The 27,269-nt window shown below is 40.6% G+C and overlaps 1 protein-coding gene across 2 annotated transcripts in view; it reads left to right on the top strand.

Annotated features, from left to right (window-relative positions):
• Positions 1–26,899, top strand: part of NUSAP1 (nucleolar and spindle associated protein 1) — a 45,485-nt gene extending 18,586 nt beyond the window's left edge. For both annotated transcript variants that reach the window (XM_053697870.1, XM_053697869.1), the window contains exons 9-12: positions 4,695–4,864; positions 5,230–5,346; positions 26,206–26,308; positions 26,387–26,899. In XM_053697870.1, coding sequence (XP_053553845.1) covers positions 4,695–4,864; positions 5,230–5,346; positions 26,206–26,308; positions 26,387–26,474 — 478 coding nt within the window. In that variant the 3' untranslated portion in view covers positions 26,475–26,899. The remainder of the gene's footprint in view (positions 1–4,694; positions 4,865–5,229; positions 5,347–26,205; positions 26,309–26,386) is intronic.
• Positions 26,900–27,269: the final 370 nt, after the last annotated feature.

The raw sequence follows: 27,269 nt of genomic DNA, 5'->3' as shown, positions 1-27,269 counted from the left end.
CAATCTGTTCTTCAAGTCTACGGACGTATGCAGAGTTATCTTGTATCGAGTTTCTGAGTATGGGGATTTCCTCGGTCACACTATCCAGTTTTTCTTCCAGTTCAGCGGTTCTCCCACCTATCTCTCTGAGGTCTTGTTTGATTTCAGATAGGGCCATTTTAAATTCTTCTTGGAACAATGACTTAATTTGGGACAGGAGCTCTTTGTTAGTTTCCTCTGTTCTGGGTTCCCCAGATTTCTCAGTGCTCTGTGTTGGTGAACTAGTTGCCATAGGGGAATTACCTTTATCTAGACCTTTTTGTTTAGATTGAGATCTCGATAGGCATTCTTTCACTGTTTGTGATTTATTCTTCATTTTGTGATATATGATAGATGGTATCTCTTAATTGGGGTTTAACGTTGTGGGGAGCCTAGGTGTTCAATATTACTTGTGCTTGCTTGCTCTTAGGATTTATGGGAACTATTTAGGGTTGTGCGTTCATGTTTATAATAACCCTCTACTTGTAGGGTACATTTGGATCAGTTGTCAGGCAAGATGGATGTCGAGACTGCAGTCAATATCACATCGTGCTTTTAAGGAGGTGATATAGATATGTTAAGGAGTCTCTCTTGTCTGGTGACCTATAGGCTCCTGTGAATTCTCTATAGGTATTCCTAAGCCGCTGCTACAGAGTTCCACAGCTCAGGTAGAGAATTTGGAAAAAGGGAGCCTTATAAGGAGACTGTCCAAATATATCAAATTTGCACTCACATTAGATCTTGTTTCGGAAAATGGCGTCTTCTCCCGCCTGCTAAGTCTCCCTCACTGCAGACCCCTCTGCACCTTTGTATGTTTCCAATCTGTGAGTGCTGACTGTGAGAGCCCCTATGCAGGAGAGAGTTCCTCTATATATCGTTCTTTCCCAATAATGTCCTAATTACATAACCTCTCTGTTAGCCAAAGTTCATGTGCATCGTAATGCTCTGTGCTGTAACGTGCAGGCCGCAGCCCAAGGTATTTATTATCGAGTGTTCGAAGGAGTAAAGCAGGGGTGTCCAAACTTTGCTCTCCAGAGGTTTTGGAACTACATTTCCCATGATGCTCAGCTAGATAAAATGCTGGCTGAGCATCATCGGAAATGTAGTTCCAAAACCTCTGGAAAGCAAAGTTTGGACACCCCTGGAGTAAAGTGTCTTACGCTCACTCCGCGATTTATTTGCCTGGAAGAAGTCTCCTCTCTTATTCCGGCTACAACCGGCTCAGTTTGTCACTGTCCTTTCAGTCGATCCGTAATGATGTTGTATGAATGCCGATATAGGCCGAAGCCCCGGACTTTCCTGCTACCTCTTCCGGAACTCCTAGTCGGCCTGGCTTCGGATCCTCTTTTGCATTAAAAATACGTCCCAGAAGTGCTATCTACAATCTCCCAGATGCTTCCCTGATGTTATTATGGAGATTTGTGTACTTATTATCGCTGAAAACAACACTTTAAACAGCTTTTTGTGCAAGAGCTCTGTATCAGCACGTCTGCTCTGCAGCTCACCAAGCTCCTCCCTCTCGTATTGCCCTATTTAAAGGGACAGTCAAGTAAAAAAAAAAAAAAACTTTCATGATTTAAATAGGGCATGTAATTTAAACAACTTTCCGATTTACTTTTATTACCAATTTTGCTTTCTTCTATTGGTATTCTTAGTTGAAAGCTAACTATAGGAGGTATATATGCTAATTTCTTAGACCTTGAAGGCCACCTCTAATTTGAAAGCATTTTGACAGGAGCAAGCACTGATTGGCTAAAAATGCAAGTCTGTCAAAAGAACTGAAATAAGGGGCAGTTTGCAGAGCCATAGATGCAAGGTAATCACAGAGGTAAAAAGTGTATAATTATAACTGTTGGTTATGCAAAATTGGGGAATGGGTAATAAAGGGATTATCTACCTTTTTTAAAAAAACAAAAATTCTGGTGTTTACTGTCCCTTTAACAATAAAAGAAGAATACATTCCAAATTGAAATGTTACAGAAAATGGTAATTAAAGAAAAAAAAGAACCTATACACATTTGGCATACTCTGTGTTATATAGATTTCCACTTTATATTACTATACTTTACATTATTCTATATCATAACTGTGTATGTACAGGAATCAATGTTCACATTAGACAATATTCAAAGTACCGTATTTGCTTGATTGTAAGACGACCCCCCCCCCCCCAACTGTGGATATTATTGAAGAAGAAAAAAAAAATAAAGACCTTGATTATAAGACGCGTCTCCTTTGCCTCACAAATAGCCCCCTCTGTGTCCTTACCTTCACCCTCTTAATCCTTAATTCTGAACCCCTCACTCTGCTGCACCCACAGCTGAGCTGCTCCCCCTCATCATGAATTATCCTCATTTCAGTAAGCTGTCACCTCACATTTACTGGTTTTACCTGGTAGCTAATCTGCAGCTAGAATGATCCAGTTCGCTAAAGGACCAAATAATCATGCTACTCACTACAGTCACATGGCTTCTGTCTGTGATGTGAGTTTGTTGGTCCTTTAGCTGCATGGAATCTAGCTGCTGCTACTACTACCTGGTCTCTGTGGTTTTAATTTTACTGTAGGGAAGAGACAGGGGCCGGTTAAAGGTAAATCTAGCGGCTACTGAGCTATGACTCACTGCATGGTTAATTACAGTTATACTGTAGTGAAGACAGGGGCTGGTGTCTATTCATTATGAATGTTTCCGGTTTCAGGCTCGATTATAGGATGATGTCGGTTTTTCAGAGTTTTGTTTTTTTTTTTCCCTGAAAAAAACAGTCTTATAATCGAGCGGTATATATCTTAACATCTCATCAATATTGAAGCTACCTCTTATGGTTAAATAGTGCTAGTTCATTTAACCATAGTATGGTTAAATAGTGCTAGTTCATGCGTGTCCTATAGATAACATTGTGCTCACTCCCGTGGAATTATTTGAGTCAGCACTGATTGGCTAAAATGCAAGTTTGTCAAAAGAACTAAGATAAGGGGGCCGTTTGCAGAGGCTTAGATACGCGGTAATCACAGAGGTAAAAAGTGTATTAATATGTGTTTATGTAAAAATGGGGATTAAAAGGATTATCTATCTTTTTAAGCAATAAAAAAATTCAAGTAGACTGTCCCTTTAAGTAATGCATGTATATGAATTACTTGTAGCTTGGACGCAGGTTAATTTTTATATATTCCCTTTTACTATGTGCTACCTTTTTGTTATTTATAATATGGAAAACTTAGATGAGGAAACAGGAGAAATACAAATAACTAAATCGGAACAGAGTCATGTGTAGGCAATAAACAAAAGGCAGAGGTCAGAACCAAGCTTAAAATCGGAGTAAAGAATTCAACAATAGCTTGAGATGGCAAATAGAGTGATCATCTGAACACTTGCATACAATTTGTTAACGCCAAATTTAAATGGAAATATTTCTAGACAGATAATATTAGGTGCTGTAATAAAGATTTTATTTTCACAAAAACCATATCAAATGTATTTGATGATAAAAGCGTTGAACTATTATAGCAAATGTTACATTAAAAAACTTACATTTCATTTTTCAATGTAAAATTACAAGAAACCACTGCACCCTTTCATATTTCTCTTAAAGGGACACTCAGGTTAAATTAAATTTTCATGATTCAGATACAGCATGTAATTTTAAACAACTTTCCAATTTACTTCCATTAAAAACAATGTGCCCAGTCTTTTATTTTTACAATTTTTTAATCACCAGATCCTACTGAGCATGTGCAAGAATTCAGACTATACGTATATGCATTTGTGATTGGCTGATTGCTATCACATAGTACAAGGGGAGTGGAAATATACATAACTGAAATCTGTTATATAAAAAATCTACTACTCATTTGAAGTTCAGACTAAGTGCTATTGCATTGTCTTGTTATCTTGCATTTGTTGATTATGCAAATCTAATGTGTTGACTGGTCCTTTAAATGCTACTCATAGGAGTGAACTTCAGGCAGTTTTTACCATTTAAAAGATAGTGATGAAATAATTGCTTCCTCTTTTGAGTAATGTTTTCAGTCTTGTTTTTGAATCTATTTTTACAAACTATAGTCTGACAAGATGGTATTATTTGTCGGGTTACAGCAAATGTCTTACGCTTAACTTTTTGTTATGTTCTGATAGTCTACGTGACTTATAAACTCACAATGCACATTAAAATGAATGTAAGTTTTGATGCAAAAGTGCCCGCTTTTTAAAAATTCGATTAAAAGCAGGGGCACTTTAATTCATCAAAATTTACATTTCACTCGTTGTGAAAAAATACTTACCTTTTAAAATTTGACAGTCGCTCCACCTTCCCCCGGTTGTCGCAAGCCATTTCTGACGTCAGAAATTATGGATGGGTCATCCTCCAATCACGGCTTCCCCCCCCCCCCCCCCCCAGGTGGAATCGGTGTCTGATTCAACGCCGTGATTGGAGGTAGCTGGAGTCCTCATTTTAGACCCAGGAAGAGGCTTTGCGACGGGCGGAGGAAGCTGAAGCGGCTTTAAAGATTAAAAGGTAAGTATTTTTTCACAACACAAGTGAAATGTAAATTTTGACGAATTAAAGTGCCCCTGTTTTTAATCAAATTTTTAAAAACCGGGCACTTTAGCATCAAAATTTCATTTTAAGCCAAACCGAATCTTAAAAACTGCAGTTAACTTGGTTTGTTTCTGCTAATTCAGGTTCTCTGAGGCAACAAAAGATAATGAGCATAAGAGATCTCTTATTAAGACCCCATCCAGGAAGTCCTCTTGCTTTGTAGCAGTCACTCCTAGTAGTGATATCAGGAGATCCCTGTCTGCCATCAGAAAGGGTGACATGAACATTTCTGCAGAGAAATCCAGTCAGCAAGGTATGTTTAGCCTGTGGTGCTAGTAACATTTTACACTATACTTTTTAGTACGCCTTATACAACCTACAATGTTAGCATAACTGACTTTTAAAGGTAGGTTTCTTCTTTCTATAATACAAAAATATATATAAAGGCAAATAGCTTCAGTTGCCACAATAGAAATTCTAATTAAAATCTTCAAAGCTTGAACATTCTAAACTTGCCCTCTTCTTACTCACATGGTACAAATATTGTAAATATGATTCTAACTTATTTTGTGCATAAAACACCAGTTCTAAGCCTGATCTAGGCTCATGTTTAATAACCTCACTAGTCTAGGTCAAATTTAGTTTTAATATCTAACTCTTCATTCTGTTACTCTTTAGTTATCACTCCATTTAAGTTTAGTGCTGAAAATACAGAAACTCCAACTACAAGCAAAAAGTCCAAATTTGATCTCCAGGCGAGCCTTGCACGACCACTTGGATACCAGCCTCATAAAGGTAAGTATAGACAGAGTTTCTCTGCCGTATGATTTATACAATTTATATTTACTATTTCTTTTACAAGATATGACAAGTCCACGGATTTCATCCTTACTTATGGGATTACGCCTCCTGGTCAGCAGGAAGTGGAAAAGAGCACCACAGCAGAGCTGTATATATAGCTCCTCCCTTTCCTCCCACTCCAGTCATTCTTTTTGCCTGTGTTAGTGATAGGAAGAGGTAAAGTGAGGTGTTAGTTTAGATTCTTCAATCAAGAAGTTTTTTTTATTTTAAAATGGTGCCAGTGAGTACTATTTTTCTCAGGGAGAAATCATCAGTCAATTAATTCCCAAGAGGAGTGGAGACATATTATTTTTCTGCCCTGATGTTGATGATCTTAGCAGACATTATCTAAGATCCTGCTGGTTTCCACAGAGCAGTTGAAGGTAGTGTAAAGAAATATCTTCAGTGTGGAGAACCGTGTCATGCTACAAGCAGCATTGAGGTATGTTTCAGTCATTTGTTTCTGGGGAGACTTGATACATCAGAACAAGCTGACATTATTCCCTATCTGGGTTGGGGTAAGCAGTATGCACTATATGTATGGAAATGGTGTACCTGGAATTCCCTTTTTTATTGATTGCTTGATGCAAACGTTATTTTGATATCAGTATGTTTTTCACTTGTGTGTACTCAGTGTGGGCTAAACGCTGGGAGATGCGGTTTCTGCCTAAGGGCTGTCATTGTTATTTCATTGTAACTGTCTTGAGAGAGGGCAACGTTTCATGAAGTTGCGTTTATTATTGAGAGTATGGAGGGGCACATGGCTTATTATTGAGAGTATGGAGGGGCACATGGCTTTAACGTTGTGAGAATCCGATATGATGTTTTACTCCCATGCGGTTTTCAGTACGGCTCGAGTTACGCCCACGGTGGGCGGGGCCTAATTTTGCGTGCTCAGACGCGCAGCCCTATTAGTACAATAGTATGGAAAAAAACTCTATTGTAGATAGCAGTGTAGATTGAGTGTATAATGTCCCTTTAAGCTGGCTAATTCTTTTATTACGGGCACCGCCTTTCAGATTGCCAAGTTGGCGGCTAAGAATGCCGGATTTGCCATTTTAGTGCGTGGAGCGTTATGCTTAAAGTCTTGGTCTGCTGATGTCATCTAAGTCAAAGCTTTTAGCTATTCCTTTCAAAGGGAAAACCCTATTCGGGCCTGACTTGAAAAAAATCATTTCTGACATTACGGGAGGTAAGGGTCATCTCCTACCTCAGGATAAAGCAGCTAAACTGAGGGGTAAACAAAATAATTTTCAGGTCCTTTCGGAACTTCAAAGGATTCCCCGCTTCTTCTTCTTCTGCTAAACAGGACAGGAATTTTGCTCAAGCCAAGGTCGTCTGGAGACCCAACCAGGCTTGGAACAAAGGTAAACAACCCAAGAAGCCCACTACTGCTCCCAAGACAGCATGAAGGGGCGGCCCCTGATCCGGGACCGGATCTAGTAGGGGGCAGACTTTCTCTCTTTACCCAGGCTTGGGTAAGGGATGTTCAGGACTCACTGGAATTGAAAAATGCTCTCCCAAGGGGGAGGTTTCTTCTTTCATGCTTGTCTGTAGACCAGATAAAAAGAGAGGCGTTCTTACGTTGTGTAAAAGACCTCTCTACTATGGGAGCAATTTGTCACATTCCAATACTAGAACAGGGGCAGGGGTTTTACTCAAATCTTTTTGTGGTTCCCAAAAAAGAGGGAACGTTTAGACTCTTGAGATCTAAAATGGGTCTGAACAAGTTTCTCAGAGTCCCATCCTTCAAGATGGAGACTATTCAAACAATTCTACCATTGATCCAGGAGGGTAAATATATGACTACCGTGGACTTGAAGGATGCATACCTTCATATTCCTATCCACAAGGATCATCAGTTCCTAAGGTTTGCCTTCCTGGACAAACATTTTCAGTTTGTTGCTCTTCCCTTCGGGTTGGCCACAGCACCCAGGATCTTCACAAAGGCCGCAGGGTATTGCAGTTGAGCCTTATCTAGACGATATTCTGATCCAGGCGTCGTCTTACCATCTGACAAAGTCTCATAAAGACATGGTTCTGTCCTTTCTGAGGACTCACGGGTGGAAGGTGAATCTAGAAAAGAGTTCATTAATTCCACAGACAAGGGTCCCCTTCTTGGGAGCGCTAATAGATTCTATATCCATGAAATTTTCTTGACAGAGGTCAGAAAGTTAAAGATTCTGAATACATGCCAAACCCTTCAGTCCAATCCTCGGCCATCAGTGGCTCAGTGCATGGAGGTCATAGGATTGATGGTAGCGGCAATGGACATCCATTCCGTTTGCTCGTTTTCATCTCAGACCGCTACAACTGAGCATGCTCAGGCAGTGGAATGGAGATTATGCAAATTTGTCTCCTCAGATAGATCTGGATCAGGAGACAAGAGACTTTCTTCTTTGGTGGTTGTCGCCGGATCATCTGTCCTAAGGGACGTGCTTCCGCAGACCCTCATGGGTGATAGTGACAACGGACGCCAGTCTACTAGGTTTGGGTGCAGTCTGGAATTCCCTGAAGGCTCAGGGTGTGTGGACTCAGTCGGAGTCTCTACTTCCAATCAATATTCTGGAATTGAGAGCAATATTCAATGCGCTTCAGGTTTGGCCTCAGTTGGCTTCGGCCAAATTCATCAGTTTTCAGTCGAACAACATCACGACACTGGCTTACATCAATCATCAGGGAGAAACAAGGAACTCCATAGCGATGACAGAAGTATCCAAGATAATTCGGTGGGCGGAGGCTCACTCTTGTTATCTGTCAGCAATCTACATCCGAGGAGTGGACAACTGGGAAGCAGGCTTACTGGGAAGCAGGCTTTTTAAGCCGACAGACGTTTCATCCGGGGGGGAGTGGGAACTCCATCCGGAGGTCTTTGCCACCCTGATTCTCAGATGGGGCAGACCGGAATTGGAGCTGATGGCGTCTCGTCAGAATGCCAAGCTCCCAAGATACGGATCCAGGTCAAGGGATCCTCAGGCCGAACTGATAGATGCCTTGGCCGTTCAGCCTAGCTTATGAGTTTCCACCGTTTGCTCTCCTTCCCCGGGTGATTGCTCGGATGAAACAGGAGAGGGCTTCAGTAATTCTAATCGTGCCTGCGTGGCCTCGCAGGACATGGTATGCCTATCTAGTGGACATGTCTTCTCTGCCGCCATGGAAGCTTCCATTGAGGCAGGACCTTCTCATTCAGGGACCCTTCCAACATCCGAACCTAGTTTCTCTGCAACTGACTGCTTGGAGATTGAACGCTTGATTTTATCTAAGCAGGGATTCTCTGATTCGGTCATTGATACTTTGATTCAGGCACGTAAGCCTGTTACTAGAAAGATCTACCATAAGATATGGCGTAAATATCTTTATTGGTGCAAATCCAAGGGCTACTCATGGAGTAGAGTTAGGATTCCAAGGATTCTATCTTTTTTCTCCAAGAAGGATTGGAGAAAGGGTTATCAACAAGTTCCTTAAAGGGACAAATGTCTGCTTTGTCAATTTTACTACACAAACGTTTGGCAGATGTTCCAGACGTTCAGTCTTTTTGTCAGGCTCTAACCAGAATCAAGCCTGTGTTTAGACCAATTGCTCCACCCTGGAGTTTGAATTTAGTTCTTAATGTTCTTCAAGGGGTTCTGTTTGAACCCATGCATTCCATAGATATTAAGTAGTTATCTTAGAAGGTTTTATTTTTGGCTGCTATTTCTTCTGCTTGTAGAGTTTCTGAGCTTTCAGCGTTACAATGTGACTCGCCTTATCTTATCATCCATTCTGATAAGGTGGTTTTACGTACCAAACCTGGTTTCCTTCCTAAGGTTGTTTCAAATAAGAATATTACTCAGGAAATTATTATTGTTCCTTCATTATGTCCTAATCTTTCTTCTAAGAAGGAGCGTCTGTTGCATAACTTGGACGTGGTCCGTGCCCTGAAGTTTTACTTGCAGGCGACTAAGGAATTTCGTCAATCATCTTCATTATTTGTTGTTTTGTCTGGAAAGCGTAGGGGCCAGAAAGCTACGGGTTACCTCTCTTTCTTTTTGGCTGAAGAGTATTATCCGTTTGGCATATGAGACTGCTGGACAGCAGCCTCCTGAAAGAATTTCGGCTCATTCTACTAGGGCTGTGGCTTCCTCATGGGCATTTAAAAACGCTGCTTCTGTTGAACAGATTTGCAAGGCTGCAACTTGGTCGTCTCTTCACACTTTTTCCAAATTTTAAAATTTGATACTTTTGCTTCTTCTGAGGCTGGTTTTGGGAGAAAGGTTCTTCAAGCAGTGGTGCCTTCCGTTTAGGTTCCTGGCTCCCTTTCATCCGTGTCCTATAGCTTTGGTATTGTATCCCATAAGTAAGGAAGAAATCCGTGGACTCGTCATATCTTGTAAAAGAAAAGGAAATTTATGCTTACCTGATAAATGTATTTCTTTTACGATATGACGAGTCCACGGCCCACCCTGTCATTTCTAAGATGGGTATTTATTTTTGTTAAACTTCAGTCACCTCTGCACCTTTGGCTTTTCCTTTCTCTTCTTAACTTCGGTCGAATGACTGGAGTTGGAGGGAAGGGAGGAGCTATATATATACAGCTCTGCTGTGGTGCTCTTTGCCACTTCCTGCTGACCAGGAGGCGTAATCCCATAAGTAAGGATGAAATCCGTGGACTCGTCATATCGTAAAAGAAATAAATTTATCAGGTAAGCATAAATTTCCTTTTTATAAAGGTGCGAACCATCTTCCCTAGATATTTGAGCTAAGACATATGAATGAAAAAAAAATGTTTTTATAAACTTTTAATAGGGTGAAAATAAAATTAATGCACTTACATTGTTTGAACATTTGAATAATTAGTTGTGGCTCCATGTGCTAACTTGTTTGTGTTGTATTCTCTCTCTGTGCTGCATCACCCTAAACATGTTGAGCACTTTGTTCTTTATTATATGGTGCCAGGCAGCAAAGGGCCTTGTTCCAGTCAGTTAATTTAATAATAATAATATAAATATATATATATATATTTATTATTATTATTATTATTAGCAATCAAGTGGCTCAATTCAGGCTGCAGTATATTTCTAAATGTATGGGGCTGAACAACCTCAGGGCAGTGTGTGTGATCTAAAGCTTCATGCGTGCCACTTTTGCCAGCTTTATGCGCGCAATTGATCTCAGACCAGACCCATGGTCACTGCAGCATATTTATATTTCTCCTGTTAAGTGTAGTCAGTCCACGGGTCATCCATTACTCTCCGTCCTCATGTTCTGCAAATTGTGACGCAGTGTCTGACATGGCCCTAATATTATCAGCGCACTCTGTTCTCACCCCAGAGTGATCACGCTTACCTCTTAGTTCTGGTAATTTAGCCAAAACTTCAGTCATAACAGTAGCCATATCCTGTAATGTGATTTGTAATGGCCGCCCAGATGTACTTGGCGCTACAATATCACGCACCTCCCGAGCGGGAGATGCAGGTACTGACACGTGAGGCGAGTTAGTCGGCATAACTCTCCCCTCGTTGTTTGGTGAAATATGTTCAATTTATACAGATTGACTTTTATTTAAAGTAGCATCAATACAGTTAGTACATAAATTTCTATTGAGCTCCACTTTGGCTTTAGCACATATAGCACAGATATCTTCCTCTGAATCAGACATGTTTAACACACTAGCAAATAAACTAGCAACTTGGAAATACTTTTCAAGTAATTTACTATAATATGAAAACGTACTGTGCCTATAAGAAGCACAGAAAAAGTTATGACAGTTGAAAATTAATAAACTGAAAAGTTATAGCATCAAATCTTTGTAAAAAACACAATTTTAGCAAAGGATTGCTGCCATTAGCAAAGGATAACTAACCCTGATAGCAGAAAAAAAATAAAATAAATAAATACAGAAATAAACGTTTTTTTATCACAGTCAACTACAATCTCACAGCTCTGCTGTGAGTGATTACCTCCCTCAAAACAAGTTTTGAAGACCCCTGAGTTCTGTAGAGATGAACCGGATCATGCAGGGAAGACAAACTTCTGACTGAATCTCCCCCTCACACATAACAGTGAGAGAGATCAGTAAACTGTCATAAATTAAATAAAACGACTGCCAAGTGGAAAAAAAAAAAATAGTGCCCAAAACATTTTTTCACCCAGTACCTCAGAAAATTAAACGATTTTACATGCCAGCAAAAAACGTTTAACATTAATAAATTGAGTGTTATTAAAAAGCCTGTTGCTAGTCCCTGCAAATTAGGCTAAAGTTTTATGCATACAGTATAATTCCAGTGAAGTGCCATTCCCCAGAATACTGAAGTGTAAAATATACATACATGACAGCCTGATACCAGTTGCTGCTACTGCATTTAAGGCTGAGTTTACATTATATCGGTATGGCAGAATTTTCTCATCAATTCCATTGTCAGAAAATAATAAGCTGCTACATACCTCTTTGCAGATTAATCTGCCCGCTGTCCCCTGATCTGAAGTTTACCTCTCCTCAGATGGCCGAGAAACAGCAATATGATCTTAACTACTCCGGCTAAAATCATAGAAAAACTCAGGTAGATTCTTCTTCAAATTCTACCAGAGAAGGAATAACACACTCCGGTGCTATTATAAAATAACAAACTTTTGATTGAAGGTATGAAACTAAGTATAATCACCACAGTCCTCTCACACATCCTATCTATTCGTTGGGTGCAAGAGAATGACTGGTAATGGCAGTTAGGGGAGGAGCTATATAGCAGCTCTGCTGGGTGAATCCTCTTGCACTTCCTGTTGGGGAGGAGTTAATATCCCATAAGTAATGGATGATCCGTGGACTGGATACACTTAACAAGAGAAATGTAATTTTGTTTAACAGTATGGCTTATGTCCGGGAAGAAGCCAACAACTCACAAACCATTTATATTCTACAAGGTGCTGACATTACAGTTGCATTAAAGTTCAGTTAACCTAAGTTTTTTTTTTTTAAAGAGCAAGCAGGAATTTTCAGACCAAGCAAGTGGGCAAAAGGAAATTAACTTAAAGGGACATAAAACACTTTTTTCATGATTCAGACAGAGCATACAATTTTAAACAACTTTCTAATTACTTCTATTATCTAATGTGTTTCATTCTCTTGGTATCATTTGTTGAAGTAGCAGCAATGCACTAATGATTTCTAACTGAACTTATGGGTGAGCCAATCACAATCAATCAAAAAAATAATATATATATATATATATATATATATATATATATATATATATATATATATATATATATATATATATATATATATATATATATATATATATATACAGCTACCAATCAACAGCTAGAACTTAGGTTCTCTGCTGCTCCTGAGCTTTCCTAGATAAAGCTTTCACCAAAGGATAACAAGAGAAGGAAGAAAATTAAATAATAGAAGTAAATTGGAAAGTTGTTTAAAATTGTATTCTCTTTCTGAATCATGAAATAATATTTGGGGTTTCACGTCCCTTTAATAATAAGGCATCACTACCATGTGTGATTCATTATAGAAGATTTGATAACCCTGATCTGTACCGTTATTTGCCTATTAATTTCCTGACATATTCCTTCTATTTATTGTTAATAATTTTGAATGTCTAAATAAAGGCAATCAGGAACAGAAATTATGATAATCTAAAAGCCTAAAATAGTGATTGAAAATGTATATGAAACTGGAGCCACACAGAATGAGGTGTCAGATACAAATTTTTAGGAGGCAGGAAAATATTTTATATAGTTATCTGTAGAACAATCCAAAATGTTATAAGCAGCGAGTAGAATTTTAGGAACCATTACTCCCTGGCATTTGTAAAGCACTGCACTAATATATTAGAAGAGTGGCGAGAACGGAAGCAGGAACAATATAATTTATGCTTACCTGATAAATTCCTTTCTCCTGTAGTGTAGTCAGTCCACGGGTCATCCATTACTTATGGGATTATATCTCCTCCCTAACAGGAAGTGCAAGAGGATCACCCAAGCAGAGCTGCTATATAGCTCCTCCCCTCTACGTCATACCCAGTCATTCTCTTGCACCTAACTAATAGATAGGACGTGTGAGAGGACTGTGGTTGTTAAACTTAGTTTTTATTTCTTCAATCAAAAGTTTGTTATTTTAAACGGCACCGGAGTGTGTTGTTTCTTCTCAGGCAGCATTAGAAGAAGAATCTACCTGAGTTTGTCTATGATCTTAGCGGTCGTAACTAAGATCCACTTGCTGTTCTCGGCCATTCTGAGGAGTGAGGTAACTTCAGAACAGGGGATAGCAGGCAGGGCTCACCTGCAAGGAGGTATGTTGCAGTGTATATATATATAATATACTGCTAATACCGATGTAATGTAAGTGCAGCCTTAAATGCAGTAGTAGCGACTGGTATCAGGCTGATATGTATGTATGTATACTCTGAGGTATTTCTGGGGAATGGAATTTCACAAGAAAATACTGTCTATATTTAAGTAATATTTGAGCCTGCACTGCAGTGAAAGCGACTAGCAGCAGGCTTATTAATAACATTTCATAATTTTCATTTTTAAAACGTTTACTGGCATGTTAATCGTTTTTTTTTCTGAGGTACTTGGTGATAAAACTTTATGGGCATGATTTTTACCACATGGCTGTCGTTTGTTTCTGAATAAAAACAGTTTACTGAGCTTCCCCAGTTTACTGAGCTTCCCCACTGTTGTAATATGAGTGGGAGGGGCCTATTTTTGCGCAGTAAAAATTTAGTCACAGTCTTCCTATTTCTTCCTCCATGATCCAGGACGTCTCTACAGAGCTCAGGGGCCTCCAAAACTAGTTTTGAGGGAGGTAATCACTCACAGCAGACCTGTGATAGTGTGTTTTGACTGTGATAAAAACGTTAATATTAAATTGTTATCCGTTTTTTGGGTTTTAAGGGGTTAATCATCCATTTGCTGGTGGGTGCAATCCTTTGCTAACTTAATACATTTACTGTGAAAAATTGGTTGCTATAACTATTTTGGTTCATTGTTATTTCAACTGTGACAGTTTTTGTGCTTCTTAAAGGCACAGTAGCGTTTTTTATATTGCTTGTAAATTTATTTAGAAAAGTATTTCCAAGCTTGCTAGTCTCATTGCTAGTTTGTTTAAACATGTCTGACACAGATGAATCTCTTTGTTCACTATGTTTAAAGGCCAATGTGGAGCCCAATAGAAATTTGTGTACTAATTGCATTGATGCTACTTTAAATAAAAGCCAATCTGTACATGTAAAGAAATTATCACCAGACAACGAGGGGGAAGTTATGCCGACTAACTCTCCTCACGTGTCAGTACCTTCGCCTCCCGCTCAGGAGGTGCGTGATATTGTGGCGCCAAGTACATCAGGGCGGCCCATACAAATCACTTTGCAAGACATGGCTAATGTTATGACTGAAGTACTATCTAAATTGCCAGAATTTAGGGGTAAACGCGATCACTCTGGGGTAAGAACAGAGTGCGCTGATAATAATAGAACCATGTCTGATACTGCGTCACAATTTGCAGAACATGAGGACGGAGAGCTTCATTCTGTGGGTGACGGATCTGATCCAAGTAAACTGGACTCAGACATTTCAAATTTTAAATTTTAAGCTTGAGAACCTCCGTGTATTACTAGGGGAGGTATTAGCGGCTCTGAATGATTGTAACACGGTTGCAATTCCAGAGAAAGTATGTAGGCTGGATAAATATTTTGCGGTACCGGCGTGTACTGACGTTTTTCCTATACCTAAAAGGCTTACAGAAATTGTTAACAAGGAGTGGGATAGACCTGGTGTGCCTTTTTCACCCCCTCCTATATTTAGAAAAATGTTTCCAATAGACGCCACCACACGGGACTTATGGCAGACGGTCCCTAAGGTGGAGGGAGCAGTTTCTACTCTGGCTAAGCGCACCACTATCCCGGTGGAGGATAGCTGTGCTTTTTCTAAAAAGTTAGAGGGTTACCTTAAGAAAATGTTTGTTCAGCAAGGTTTTATATTACAACCCCTTGCATGCATTGCGCCTGTCACGGCTGCAGCGGCATTCTGGTTTGATTCTCTGGAAGAGACCCTTAGCACAGCTCCATTGGATGAGATTATAGACAAGCTTAAAGTCCTTAAGCTAGCTAATTCATTTATTTCTGATGCCGTAGTACACTTAACTAAACTTACGGCTAAGTACTCCGGATTCGCCATTCAAGCGCGTAGAGCGCTGTGGCTTAAATCCTGGTCAGCTGATGTGACTTCTAAATCTAAATTGCTTAACATTCCTTTCAAAGGGCAGACATTATTCGGGCCCGGTTTGAAAGAAATTATCGCTGACATTACTGGAGGTAAGGGCCATGCCCTGCCTCAAGACAGGGCCAAACCAAGGGCTAAACAGTCTAATTTTCGTGCCTTTCGTAACTTCAAGGCAGGAGCAGCATCAACTTCCTCCGCTCCAAGACAGGAAGGAACTGTTGCTCGCTACAGACAGGGCTGGAAACCTAACCAGTCCTGGAACAAGGGCAAGCAGGCCAGAAAACCTGCTGCTGCCCTAAGACAGCATGAAGTGAGGGCCCCCGATCCAGAAACGGATCTAGTGGGGGGCAGACTTTCTCTCTTCGCCCAGGCTTGGGCAAGAGATGTCCAGGATCCCTGGGCGTTAGAGATCATATCTCAGGGATATCTTCTGGACTTCAAAGCTTCTCCTCCAAAAGGGAGATTTCATCTTTCAAGATTATCAGCAAACCAGATAAAGGAGGCGTTTCTACGCTGTGTACAAGACCTCTTACTAATGGGAGTGATCCACCCAGTTCCGCGGTCGGAACACGGACAAGGGTTTTACTCAAATCTGTTTGTGGTTCCCAAAAAAGAGGGAACCTTCAGACCAATCTTGGACTTAAAGATCCTAAACAAATTCCTAAGAGTTCCATCGTTCAAAATGGAAACTATTCGGACCATCTTACCTATGATCCAAGAGGGTCAGTACATGACCACAGTGGATTTAAAGGATGCCTACCTTCACATACCGATTCACAAGGATCATTACCGGTATCTAAGGTTTGCCTTCCTAAACAGGCATTACCAGTTTGTAGCTCTTCCCTTCTGGTTAGCTACAGCTCCAAGAATCTTTACAAAGATTCTGGGCTCTCTTCTGGCGGTACTAAGACCGCGAGGAATAGCGGTAGCTCCGTACCTAGACGACATTCTGATACAAGCGTCAAGTTTCCAAACTGCCAAGTCTCATACAGAGTTAGTTCTGGCATTTCTAAGGTCGCATGGGTGGAAGGTGAACGTAGAAAAGAGTTCTCTATTGCCACTCACAAGAGTTCCCTTCTTAGGGACTCTTATAGATTCTGTAGAAATGAAAATTTACCTGACAGAGGACAGGTTATCAAAACTTCTAAATGCTTGCCGTGTCCTTCATTCCATTCAACACCCGTCAGTGGCTCAATGCATGGAGGTAATCGGCTTAATGGTAGCGGCAATGGACATAGTACCTTTTGCACGCCTGCATCTCAGACCGCTGCAATTGTGCATGCTAAGTCAGTGGAATGGGGATTACTCAGATTTGTCCCCTGTGCTAAATCTGGATCAAGAGACCAGAGATTCTCTTCTATGGTGGCTTTCTCGGCCACATCTGTCCAGGGGGATGCCCTTCCGCAGGCCAGTTTGGACGATTGTAACAACAGACGCCAGCCTGCTAGGTTGGAGCGCAGTCTGGAATTCCCTGAAGGCTCAGGGATCATGGACTCAGGAGGAGAGACTCCTTCCAATAAACATTCTGGAATTAAGAGCAGTTTTCAATGCTCTTCTGGCTTGGCCTCAGCAACTCTGAGGTTCATCAGGTTTCAGTCGGACAACATCACGACTGTGGCTTTCATCAACCATCAGGGAGGGACAAGGAGTTCCCTAGCGATGATGGAAGTCTCAAAGATAATTCGCTGGGCAGAGTCTCACTCTTGCCACCTGTCAGCGATCCACATCCCAGGCGTGGAGAACTGGGAGGCGGATTTCCAAAGTCGCCAGACTTTTCATCCGGGGGAGTGGGAACTTCATCCGGAGGTGTTTTGCCCAACTGCTTCATCATTGGGGCAAACCAGATCTGGATCTCATGGCGTCTCGCCAGAACGATGCTCTGACAGCACCTTGGGTCTTCAACATGGCTTATGTGTTTCCACCCTTCCCGATGCTTCCTCGATTGATTGCCAGGATCAAACAGGAGAGAGCATCGATGATTCTAATAGCGCCTGCGTGGCCACGCAGGACCTGGTATGCAGATCTAGTGGACATGTCGTCCTGTCCACCATGGTCTCTGCCTCTGAGACAGGACCTTCTGATTCAGGGTCCTTTCAAACATCCAAATCTAATTTCTCTGAGGCTGACTGCATGGAGATTGAACGCTTGATTCTATCAAAGCGGGGATTCTCGGAGTCAGTGATTGATACCTTATTACAGGCTAGGAAACCTGTTACCAGGAAAATTTACCATAAAATATGGCGTAAATACTTATATTGGTGCGAATCCAAGGGTTACTCATGGAGTAAGGTTAGGATTCCTAGGATATTGTCTTTTCTACAAGAAGGTTTAGAAAAGAGTTTATCTGCTAGTTCGTTAAAGGGACATATCTCAGCTCTGTCTATCCTTTTACACAAACGTCTGTCAGAAGTTCCAGACGTTCAGGCTTTTTGTCAGGCTTTGGCTAGGATTAAGCCTGTGTTTAAGACTGTTGCTCCGCCGTGGAGCTTAAACTTAGTTCTTAACGTTCTGCAAGGTGTTCTGTTTGAACCCCTTCATTCCATTGATATCAAGCTGTTATCTTGGAAAGTTCTGTTTTTAATGGCTATTTCCTCGGCTCGAAGAGTCTCTGAGTTATCGGCCTTACATTGTGATTCTCCTTATCTGATTTTTCATTCAGACAAGGTAGTTCTGCGTACTAAATCTGGGTTCTTACCTAAGGTAGTCACTAACAAGAATATCAATCAAGAGATTGTTGTTCCATCATTGTGCCCTAACCCTTCTACAAAGAAGGAACGACTTCTGCACAATCTGGACGTCGTCCGTGCCCTGAAATTTTATTTGCAGGCAACTAAGGATTTTCGTCAAACTTCTTCCCTGTTTGTCGTTTATTCTGGACAGAGGAGAGGTCAAAAAGCTTCGGCTACCTCTCTCTCTTTTTGGCTTCGTAGCATAATACGTTTAGCCTATGAGACTGCTGGACAGCAGCCTCCTGAAAGGATTACAGCTCATTCTACTAGAGCTGTGGCTTCCACTTGGGCCTTTAAGAATGAGGCCTCTGTTGAACAGATTTGCAAGGCTGCAACTTGGTCTTTACTTCACACTTTTTTAAGATTTTACAAATTTGACACTTTTGCTTCTTCGGAGGCTGTTTTTGGGAGAAAGGTTCTACAGGCAGTGGTTCCTTCCGTGTAAAGATCCTGCCTGTCCCTCCCGTCATCCGTGTACTTTTAGCTTTGGTATTGGTATCCCATAAGTAATGGATGACCCGTGGACTGACTACACTTAACAGGAGAAAATATAATTTATGCTTACCTGATAAATTCCTTTCTCCTGTAGTGTAGTCAGTCCACGGCCCGCCCTATTTTTTACGGCAGGTCTAAATTTTAAATTAAACTCCAGTCACCACTGCACCCTATAGTTTCTCCTTTCTCGTTTGGTTTCGGTCGAATGACTGGGTATGACGTAGAGGGGAGGAGCTATATAGCAGCTCTGCTTGGGTGATCCTCTTGCACTTCCTGTTAGGGAGGAGATATAATCCCATAAGTAATGGATGACCCGTGGACTGACTACACTACAGGAGAAAGGAATTTATCAGGTAAGCATAAATTATATTGTTCCTGCTTCCGTTCTCGCCACTCTTCTAATATATTAGTGCAGTGCTTTACAAATGCCAGGGAGTAATGGTTCCTAAAATTCTACTCGCTGCTTATAACATTTTGGATTGTTCTACAGATAACTATATAAAATATTTTCCTGCCTCCTAAAAATTTGTATCTGACACCTCATTCTGTGTGGCTCCAGTTTCATATACATTTTCAATCACTATTTTAGGCTTTTAGATTATCATAATTTCTGTTCCTGATTGCCTTTATTTAGACATTCAAAATTATTAACAATAAATAGAAGGAATATGTCAGGAAATTAATAGGCAAATAACGGTACAGATCAGGGTTATCAAATCTTCTATAATGAATCACACATGGTAGTGATGCCTTATTATTAAAGGGACGTGAAACCCCAAATATTATTTCATGATTCAGAAAGAGAATACAATTTTAAACAACTTTCCAATTTACTTCTATTATTTAATTTTCTTCCTTCTCTTGTTATCCTTTGGTGAAAGCTTTATCTAGGAAAGCTCAGGAGCAGCAGAGAACCTAAGTTCTAGCTGTTGATTGGTAGCTGTATATATATATATATATATATATATATATATATATATTATTTTTTTGATTGATTGTGATTGGCTCACCCATAAGTTCAGTTAGAAATCATTAGTGCATTGCTGCTACTTCAACAAATGATACCAAGAGAATGAAACACATTAGATAATAGAAGTAATTAGAAAGTTGTTTAAAATTGTATGCTCTGTCTGAATCATGAAAAAAGTGTTTTATGTCCCTTTAAGTTAATTTCCTTTTGCCCACTTGCTTGGTCTGAAAATTCCTGCTTGCTCTTTAAAAAAAAAAAACTTAGGTTAACTGAACTTTAATGCAACTGTAATGTCAGCACCTTGTAGAATATAAATGGTTTGTGAGTTGTTGGCTTCTTCCCGGACATAAGCCATACTGTTAAACAAAATTACATTTCTCTTGTTAAGTGTATCCAGTCCACGGATCATCCATTACTTATGGGATATTAACTCCTCCCCAACAGGAAGTGCAAGAGGATTCACCCAGCAGAGCTGCTATATAGCTCCTCCCCTAACTGCCATTACCAGTCATTCTCTTGCACCCAACGAATAGATAGGATGTGTGAGAGGACTGTGGTGATTATACTTAGTTTCATACCTTCAATCAAAAGTTTGTTATTTTATAATAGCACCGGAGTGTGTTATTCCTTCTCTGGTAGAATTTGAAGAAGAATCTACCTGAGTTTTTCTATGATTTTAGCCGGAGTAGTTAAGATCATATTGCTGTTTCTCGGCCATCTGAGGAGAGGTAAACTTCAGATCAGGGGACAGCGGGCAGATTAATCTGCAAAGAGGTATGTAGCAGCTTATTATTTTCTGACAATGGAATTGATGAGAAAATTCTGCCATACCGATATAATGTAAACTCAGCCTTAAATGCAGTAGCAGCAACTGGTATCAGGCTGTCATGTATGTATATTTTACACTTCAGTATTCTGGGGAATGGCACTTCACTGGAATTATACTGTATGCATAAAACTTTAGCCTAATTTGCAGGGACTAGCAACAGGCTTTTTAATAACACTCAATTTATTAATGTTAAACGTTTTTTGCTGGCATGTAAAATCGTTTAATTTTCTGAGGTACTGGGTGAAAAAATGTTTTGGGCACTATTTTTTTTTTTTCCACTTGGCAGTCGTTTTATTTAATTTATGACAGTTTACTGATCTCTCTCACTGTTATGTGTGAGGGGGAGATTCAGTCAGAAGTTTATTGTCTTCCCTGCATGATCCGGTTCATCTCTACAGAACTCAGGGGTCTTCAAAACTTGTTTTGAGGGAGGTAATCACTCACAGCAGAGCTGTGAGATTGTAGTTGACTGTGATAAAAAAACGTTTATTTCTGTATTTATTTATTTTATTTTTTTTCTGCTATCAGGGTTAGTTATCCTTTGCTAATGGCAGCAATCCTTTGCTAAAATTGTGTTTTTTACAAAGATTTGATGCTATAACTTTTCAGTTTATTAATTTTCAACTGTCATAACTTTTTCTGTGCTTCTTATAGGCACAGTACGTTTTCATATTATAGTAAATTACTTGAAAAGTATTTCCAAGTTGCTAGTTTATTTGCTAGTGTGTTAAACATGTCTGATTCAGAGGAAGATATCTGTGCTATATGTGCTAAAGCCAAAGTGGAGCTCAATAGAAATTTATGTACTAACTGTATTGATGCTACTTTAAATAAAAGTCAATCTGTATAAATTGAACATATTTCACCAAACAACGAGGGGAGAGTTATGCCGACTAACTCGCCTCACGTGTCAGTACCTGCATCTCCCGCTCGGGAGGTGCGTGATATTGTAGCGCCAAGTACATCTGGGCGGCCATTACAAATCACATTACAGGATATGGCTACTGTTATGACTGAAGTTTTGGCTAAATTACCAGAACTAAGAGGTAAGCGTGATCACTCTGGGGTGAGAACAGAGTGCGCTGATAATATTAGGGCCATGTCAGACACTGCGTCACAATTTGCAGAACATGAGGACGGAGAGCTTCATTCTGCGGGTGACGGTTCTGATCCAAACAAACTGGATTCAGATATTTCAAATTTTAAATTTAAGCTGGAAAACCTCCGTGTATTACTAGGGGAGGTGTTAGCGGCTCTGAATGATTGTAACACAGTTGCAATACCAGAGAAAATGTGTAGGTTGGATAAATATTTTGCGGTACCGGCGAGTACTGACGTTTTTCCTATACCTAAGAGACTTACTGAAATTGTTACTAAGGAGTGGGATAGACCCGGTGTGCCGTTCTCACCCCCTCCGATATTTAGAAAGATGTTTCCAATAGACGCCACCACACGGGACTTATGGCAAACGGTCCCTAAGGTGGAGGGAGCAGTTTCTACTTTAGCTAAGCGTACCACTATCCCGGTGGAGGATAGCTGTGCCTTTTCAGATCCAATGGATAAAAAGTTAGAGGGTTACCTTAAGAAAATGTTTGTTCAACAAGGTTTTATATTGCAACCTCTTGCATGCATTGCGCCTGTCACGGCTGCAGCAGCATTTTGGTTTCAGTCTCTGGAAGAGACACTTGAATCAGCTCCATTAGATGAGATTACACACAAGCTTAAAGCCCTTAAGTTAGCTAACTCATTTATTTCATATGCCGTAGTACATTTAACTAAACTTACGGCTAAGAATTCCGGATTCGCCATTCAGGCACGCAGAGCACTGTGGCTAAAATCCTGGTCAGCTGACGTTACTTCTAAATCTAAATTGCTTAATATACCTTTCAAAGGGCAGACCTTATTCGGGCCCGGGTTGAAAGAAATTATCGCTGACATTACAGGAGGTAAAGGCCATGCCCTGCCTCAAGACAGAGCCAAACCTAAGGCTAGACAGTCTAATTTTCGTTCCTTTCGTAATTTCAAAGCAGGAGCAGCATCAACTTCCTCTGCACCAAAACAGGAAGGAGCTGTTGCTCGCTACAGACAAGGCTGGAGACCTAACCAGTCCTGGAACAAGGGCAAGCAGGCCAGGAAACCTGCTGCTGCCCCTAAGACAGCATGAATCGAGGGCCCCCGATCCGGGAACGGATCTAGTGGGGGGCAGACTTTCTCTCTTCGCCCAGGCTTGGGCAAGAGATGTCCAGGATCCCTGGGCGTTAGAGATCATATCTCAGGGATACCTTCTAGACTTCAAATTCTCTCCCCCAAGAGGGAGATTTCATCTGTCAAGGTTGTCAACAAACCAAATAAAGAAAGAGGCGTTTCTACGCTGCGTACAAGATCTTTTATTAATGGGAGTGATCCATCCGGTTCCGCGGTCGGAACAAGGACAAGGGTTTTACTCAAATCTGTTTGTGGTTCCCAAAAAAGAGGGAACTTTCAGGCCAATCTTGGATTTAAAGATCCTAAACAAATTCCTAAGAGTTCCATCGTTCAAAATGGAAACTATTAGGACAATTTTACCTATGATCCAAAAGGGTCAGTACATGACCACAGTGGATTTAAAGGATGCTTACCTTCACATACCGATTCACAAAGATCATTACCGGTATCTAAGGTTTGCCTTTCTAGACAGGCATTACCAGTTTGTAGCTCTTCCATTCGGATTGGCTACGGCTCCGAGAATCTTCACAAAGGTTCTGGGTGCTCTTCTGGCGGTACTAAGACCGTGAGGAATTGCGATAGCTCCGTACCTAGACGACATTCTGATACAAGCTTCAAGCTTTCAAACTGCCAAGTCTCATACAGAGTTAGTACTGGCATTTCTAAGGTCGCATGGATGGAAGGTGAACGAAAAGAAGAGTTCTCTCTTTCCACTCACAAGAGTTCCCTTCTTGGGGACTCTTATAGATTCTGTAGAAATGAAGATTTACCTGACAGAAGACAGGTTAACAAAGCTTCAAAATGCATGCCGTGTCCTTCATTCCATTCAACACCCGTCAGTAGCTCAATGCATGGAGGTGATCGGCTTAATGGTAGCAGCAATAGACATAGTACCCTTTGCATGCCTACATCTCAGACCGCTGCAATTGTGCATGCTAAGTCAGTAGAATGGGGATTACTCAGACTTGTCCCCTACTCTGAATCTGGATCAAGAGACCAGAAATTCTCTTCTATGGTGGCTTTCTCGGCCACATCTGTCCAGGGGGATGCCATTCAGCAGGCCGGACTGGACAATTGTAACAACAGACGCCAGCCTACTAGGTTGGGGCGCTGTCTGGAATTCTCTGAAGGCTCAGGGACAATGGAATCAGGAGGAGAGTCTCCTACCAATAAACATTCTGGAATTGAGAGCAGTTCTCAATGCCCTTCTGGCTTGGCCCCAGTTAACAACTCGGGAGTTCATCAGGTTTCAGTCGGACAACATCACGACTGTAGCTTACATCAACCATCAGGGAGGGACAAGAAGCTCCCTAGCAATGATGGAAGTATCAAAGATAATTCGCTGGGCAGAGTCTCACTCTTGCCACCTGTCAGCAATCCACATCCCGGGAGTGGAGAACTGGGAGGCGGATTTCTTAAGTCGTCAGACTTTTCATCCGGGGGAGTGGGAACTTCATCCGGAGGTCTTTGCCCAAATACTTCGACGTTGGGGCAAACCAGAGATAGATCTCATGGCGTCTCGACAGAACGCCAAGCTTCCTCGTTACGGGTCCAGATCCAGGGATCCGGGAGCGGTTCTGATAGATGCTTTGACAGCACCTTGGACCTTCGGGATGGCTTATGTGTTTCCACCCTTCCCGATGCTTCCTCGATTGATTGCCAGAATCAAACAGGAGAGAGCATCAGTGATTCTAATAGCGCCTGCATGGCCACGCAGGACTTGGTATGCAGATCTAGTAGACATGTCATCCTGTCCACCTTGGTCGCTACCTCTGAAACAGGACCTTCTGATCCAGGGTCCCTTCAAACATCAAAATCTAATTTCTCTGAAGCTGACTTTGAACGCTTGATTTTATCAAAACGTGGTTTTTCTGAGTCAGTTATTGATACCTTAATACAGGCTAGGAAGCCTGTTACCAGAAAGATTTACCATAAGATATGGCGCAAATACTTATATTGGTGCGAATCCAAGAGTTACTCATGGAGTAAGGTTAGGATTCCGAGGATATTGTCTTTTCTACAAGAAGGTTTAGAAAAGGGTTTATCCGCTAGTTCCTTAAAGGGACAGATTTCAGCTCTGTCCATTCTTTTACACAAACGTCTGTCAGAAGTTCCGGACGTTCAAGCTTTTTGTCAGGCTTTAGCTAGGATCAAGCCTGTGTTTAAAACTGTTGCTCCACCATGGAGTTTGAACTTAGTTCTTAATGTTTTACAGGGGGTTCCGTTTGAACCCCTTCATTCCATTGATATCAAGTTGTTATCTTGGAAAGTTCTGTTTTTAATGGCGATTTCCTCGGCTCGAAGAGTCTCTGAGTTATCTGCCTTACATTGTGATTCTCCTTATCTGATTTTTCATTCAGACAAGGTAGTTCTGCGTACTAAACCTGGGTTCCTACCTAAGGTGGTCACTAACAGGAATATCAATCAAGAGATTGTGGTTCCATCTTTGTGTCCTAATCCTTCTTCGAAAAAGGAACGTCTGCTACACAATCTAGATGTAGTCCGTGCCCTGAAATTTTATCTACAGGCAACTAAGGATTTTCGACAAACGTCTTCCCTGTTTGTCGTTTATTCTGGTCAGAGGAGAGGTCAAAAAGCTTCGGCTACCTCTCTCTCCTTTTGGCTTCGTAGCATAATACGGTTAGCCTATGAGACTGCTGGACAGCAGCCTCCTGAAAGAATTACAGCACATTCTACTAGAGCTGTGGCTTCCACTTGGGCCTTTAAGAATGAGGCTTCTGTTGAACAGATTTGCAAGGCTGCAACTTGGTCTTCTCTTCATACTTTTTCCAAATTTTACAAATTTGACACTTTTGCTTCTTCGGAGGCTGTTTTTTTGGGAGAAAGGTTCTTCAGGCAGTGGTTCCTTCCGTATAAAGAGCCTGCCTGTCCCTCCCGTCATCCGTGTACTTTAGCTTTGGTATTGGTATCCCATAAGTAATGGATGATCCGTGGACTGGATACACTTAACAAGAGAAAACCATAATTTATGCTTACCTGATAAATTTATTTCTCTTGTAGTGTATCCAGTCCACGGCCCGCCCTGTCACTTTAAGGCAGGTAATTTTTCCATTAAACTACAGTCACCACTGCACCCTATGGTTTTCCTTTCTCTGCATGTTTTCGGTCGAATGACTGGTAATGGCAGTTAGGGGAGGAGCTATATAGCAGCTCTGCTGGGTGAATCCTCTTGCACTTCCTGTTGGGGAGGAGTTAATATCCCATAAGTAATGGATGATCCGTGGACTGGATACACTACAAGAGAAATAAATTTATCAGGTAAGCATAAATTATGTTTTTGCAATCTGTGATATACTGAATTATTCTCTTACACAAACCAGTATAATTACTCTTTCTTTTACCACTAAAAGGAAAGCTTAAACCTTGGAATGATGGAAAAGAAAATAGTTCTGGCTTAAAGAGTAATGTTTCCCTTCTGAAGAGTAACTACAAGCAGCCTCTTCTACAAAACAGGTTAGTGAAACAACTACCAAGAGCTTTACTAAAAATGACATGAGCTTATTGTCCTTATGCCTTTTTTTTTTCTCATAGAGACGACAGGCGTAATCAGCAAGAGCAGGGCAGAAGAAACAAGAGAAATCAAACTGTTGGAACACGTAGAGGCGTCCTTGCCAAATAGATATTTTTTTTTATTTTATTTTTTACCTATTTTAATGGCAGCTTATTTTGTAGTCCTGTAAATACCATGTTCCTTTATTGTCTTTTTTGTAAATATTTTTTTGTATTGTATACATTTTTAAATGCAATCTTTCCAGCGAGATAGATATAGTGTGTGTATGTGTGTGTGTGTGTGTGTGTGTGTGTCTATATATATATATATATATAAAAATTCCAAGCTTAGTTTTTTCAAAACAGCTGATTGTGGGAAGGTATTTTGCTCTCTTGTTTTAAAGATAAAGCGATTAATTGCACTCTAGTTAGATGCCTTTCAGATGTTTAACAATAAGGAGAAATCTTATTGTTTAGGGCAGTTCTGTATATTTAAAATGAATGCTTACAGTTAAATAAACTTGCATGCTTAACTGAAGTGTTTTAAACTTAAAATCTGATTTCATTCTTAAGTAAACGGAACCTGTATCTGTAGGGGGGAAATACTTTTTGTAGCTTTAAAGGGACAGTATACACTCATTTTCATATAACTGCATTTAATAGACACTACTATAAAGAATAATATGCACAGATACTGATATAAAAATCCAGTATAAAACTGTTTAAAAACTTACTTAGAAGCTGTCACTTTGGCTCTGTTGAAAAGGTAGCTGGAAAGCCCACTGCAAGTGGCAAATAAGACACTCCCCCCCTCCTCCTTCTTTTGCATATGAAAAGACCCTTTACACAAACAAAAGCAAGCTGGAGTAGGTAGTCGAGCGTATTCACATAAAACTTTGGGGCTTGGTTAGGAGTCTGAAAATCA

Source organism: Bombina bombina, chromosome 1 (genome assembly GCF_027579735.1).
Source record: "Bombina bombina isolate aBomBom1 chromosome 1, aBomBom1.pri, whole genome shotgun sequence".
Classification (NCBI taxonomy): domain Eukaryota; kingdom Metazoa; phylum Chordata; class Amphibia; order Anura; family Bombinatoridae; genus Bombina; species Bombina bombina.
The sequence above is the reverse complement of the archived record's forward strand: the minus strand, read 5'-3'. Positions and strand labels throughout refer to the sequence as shown.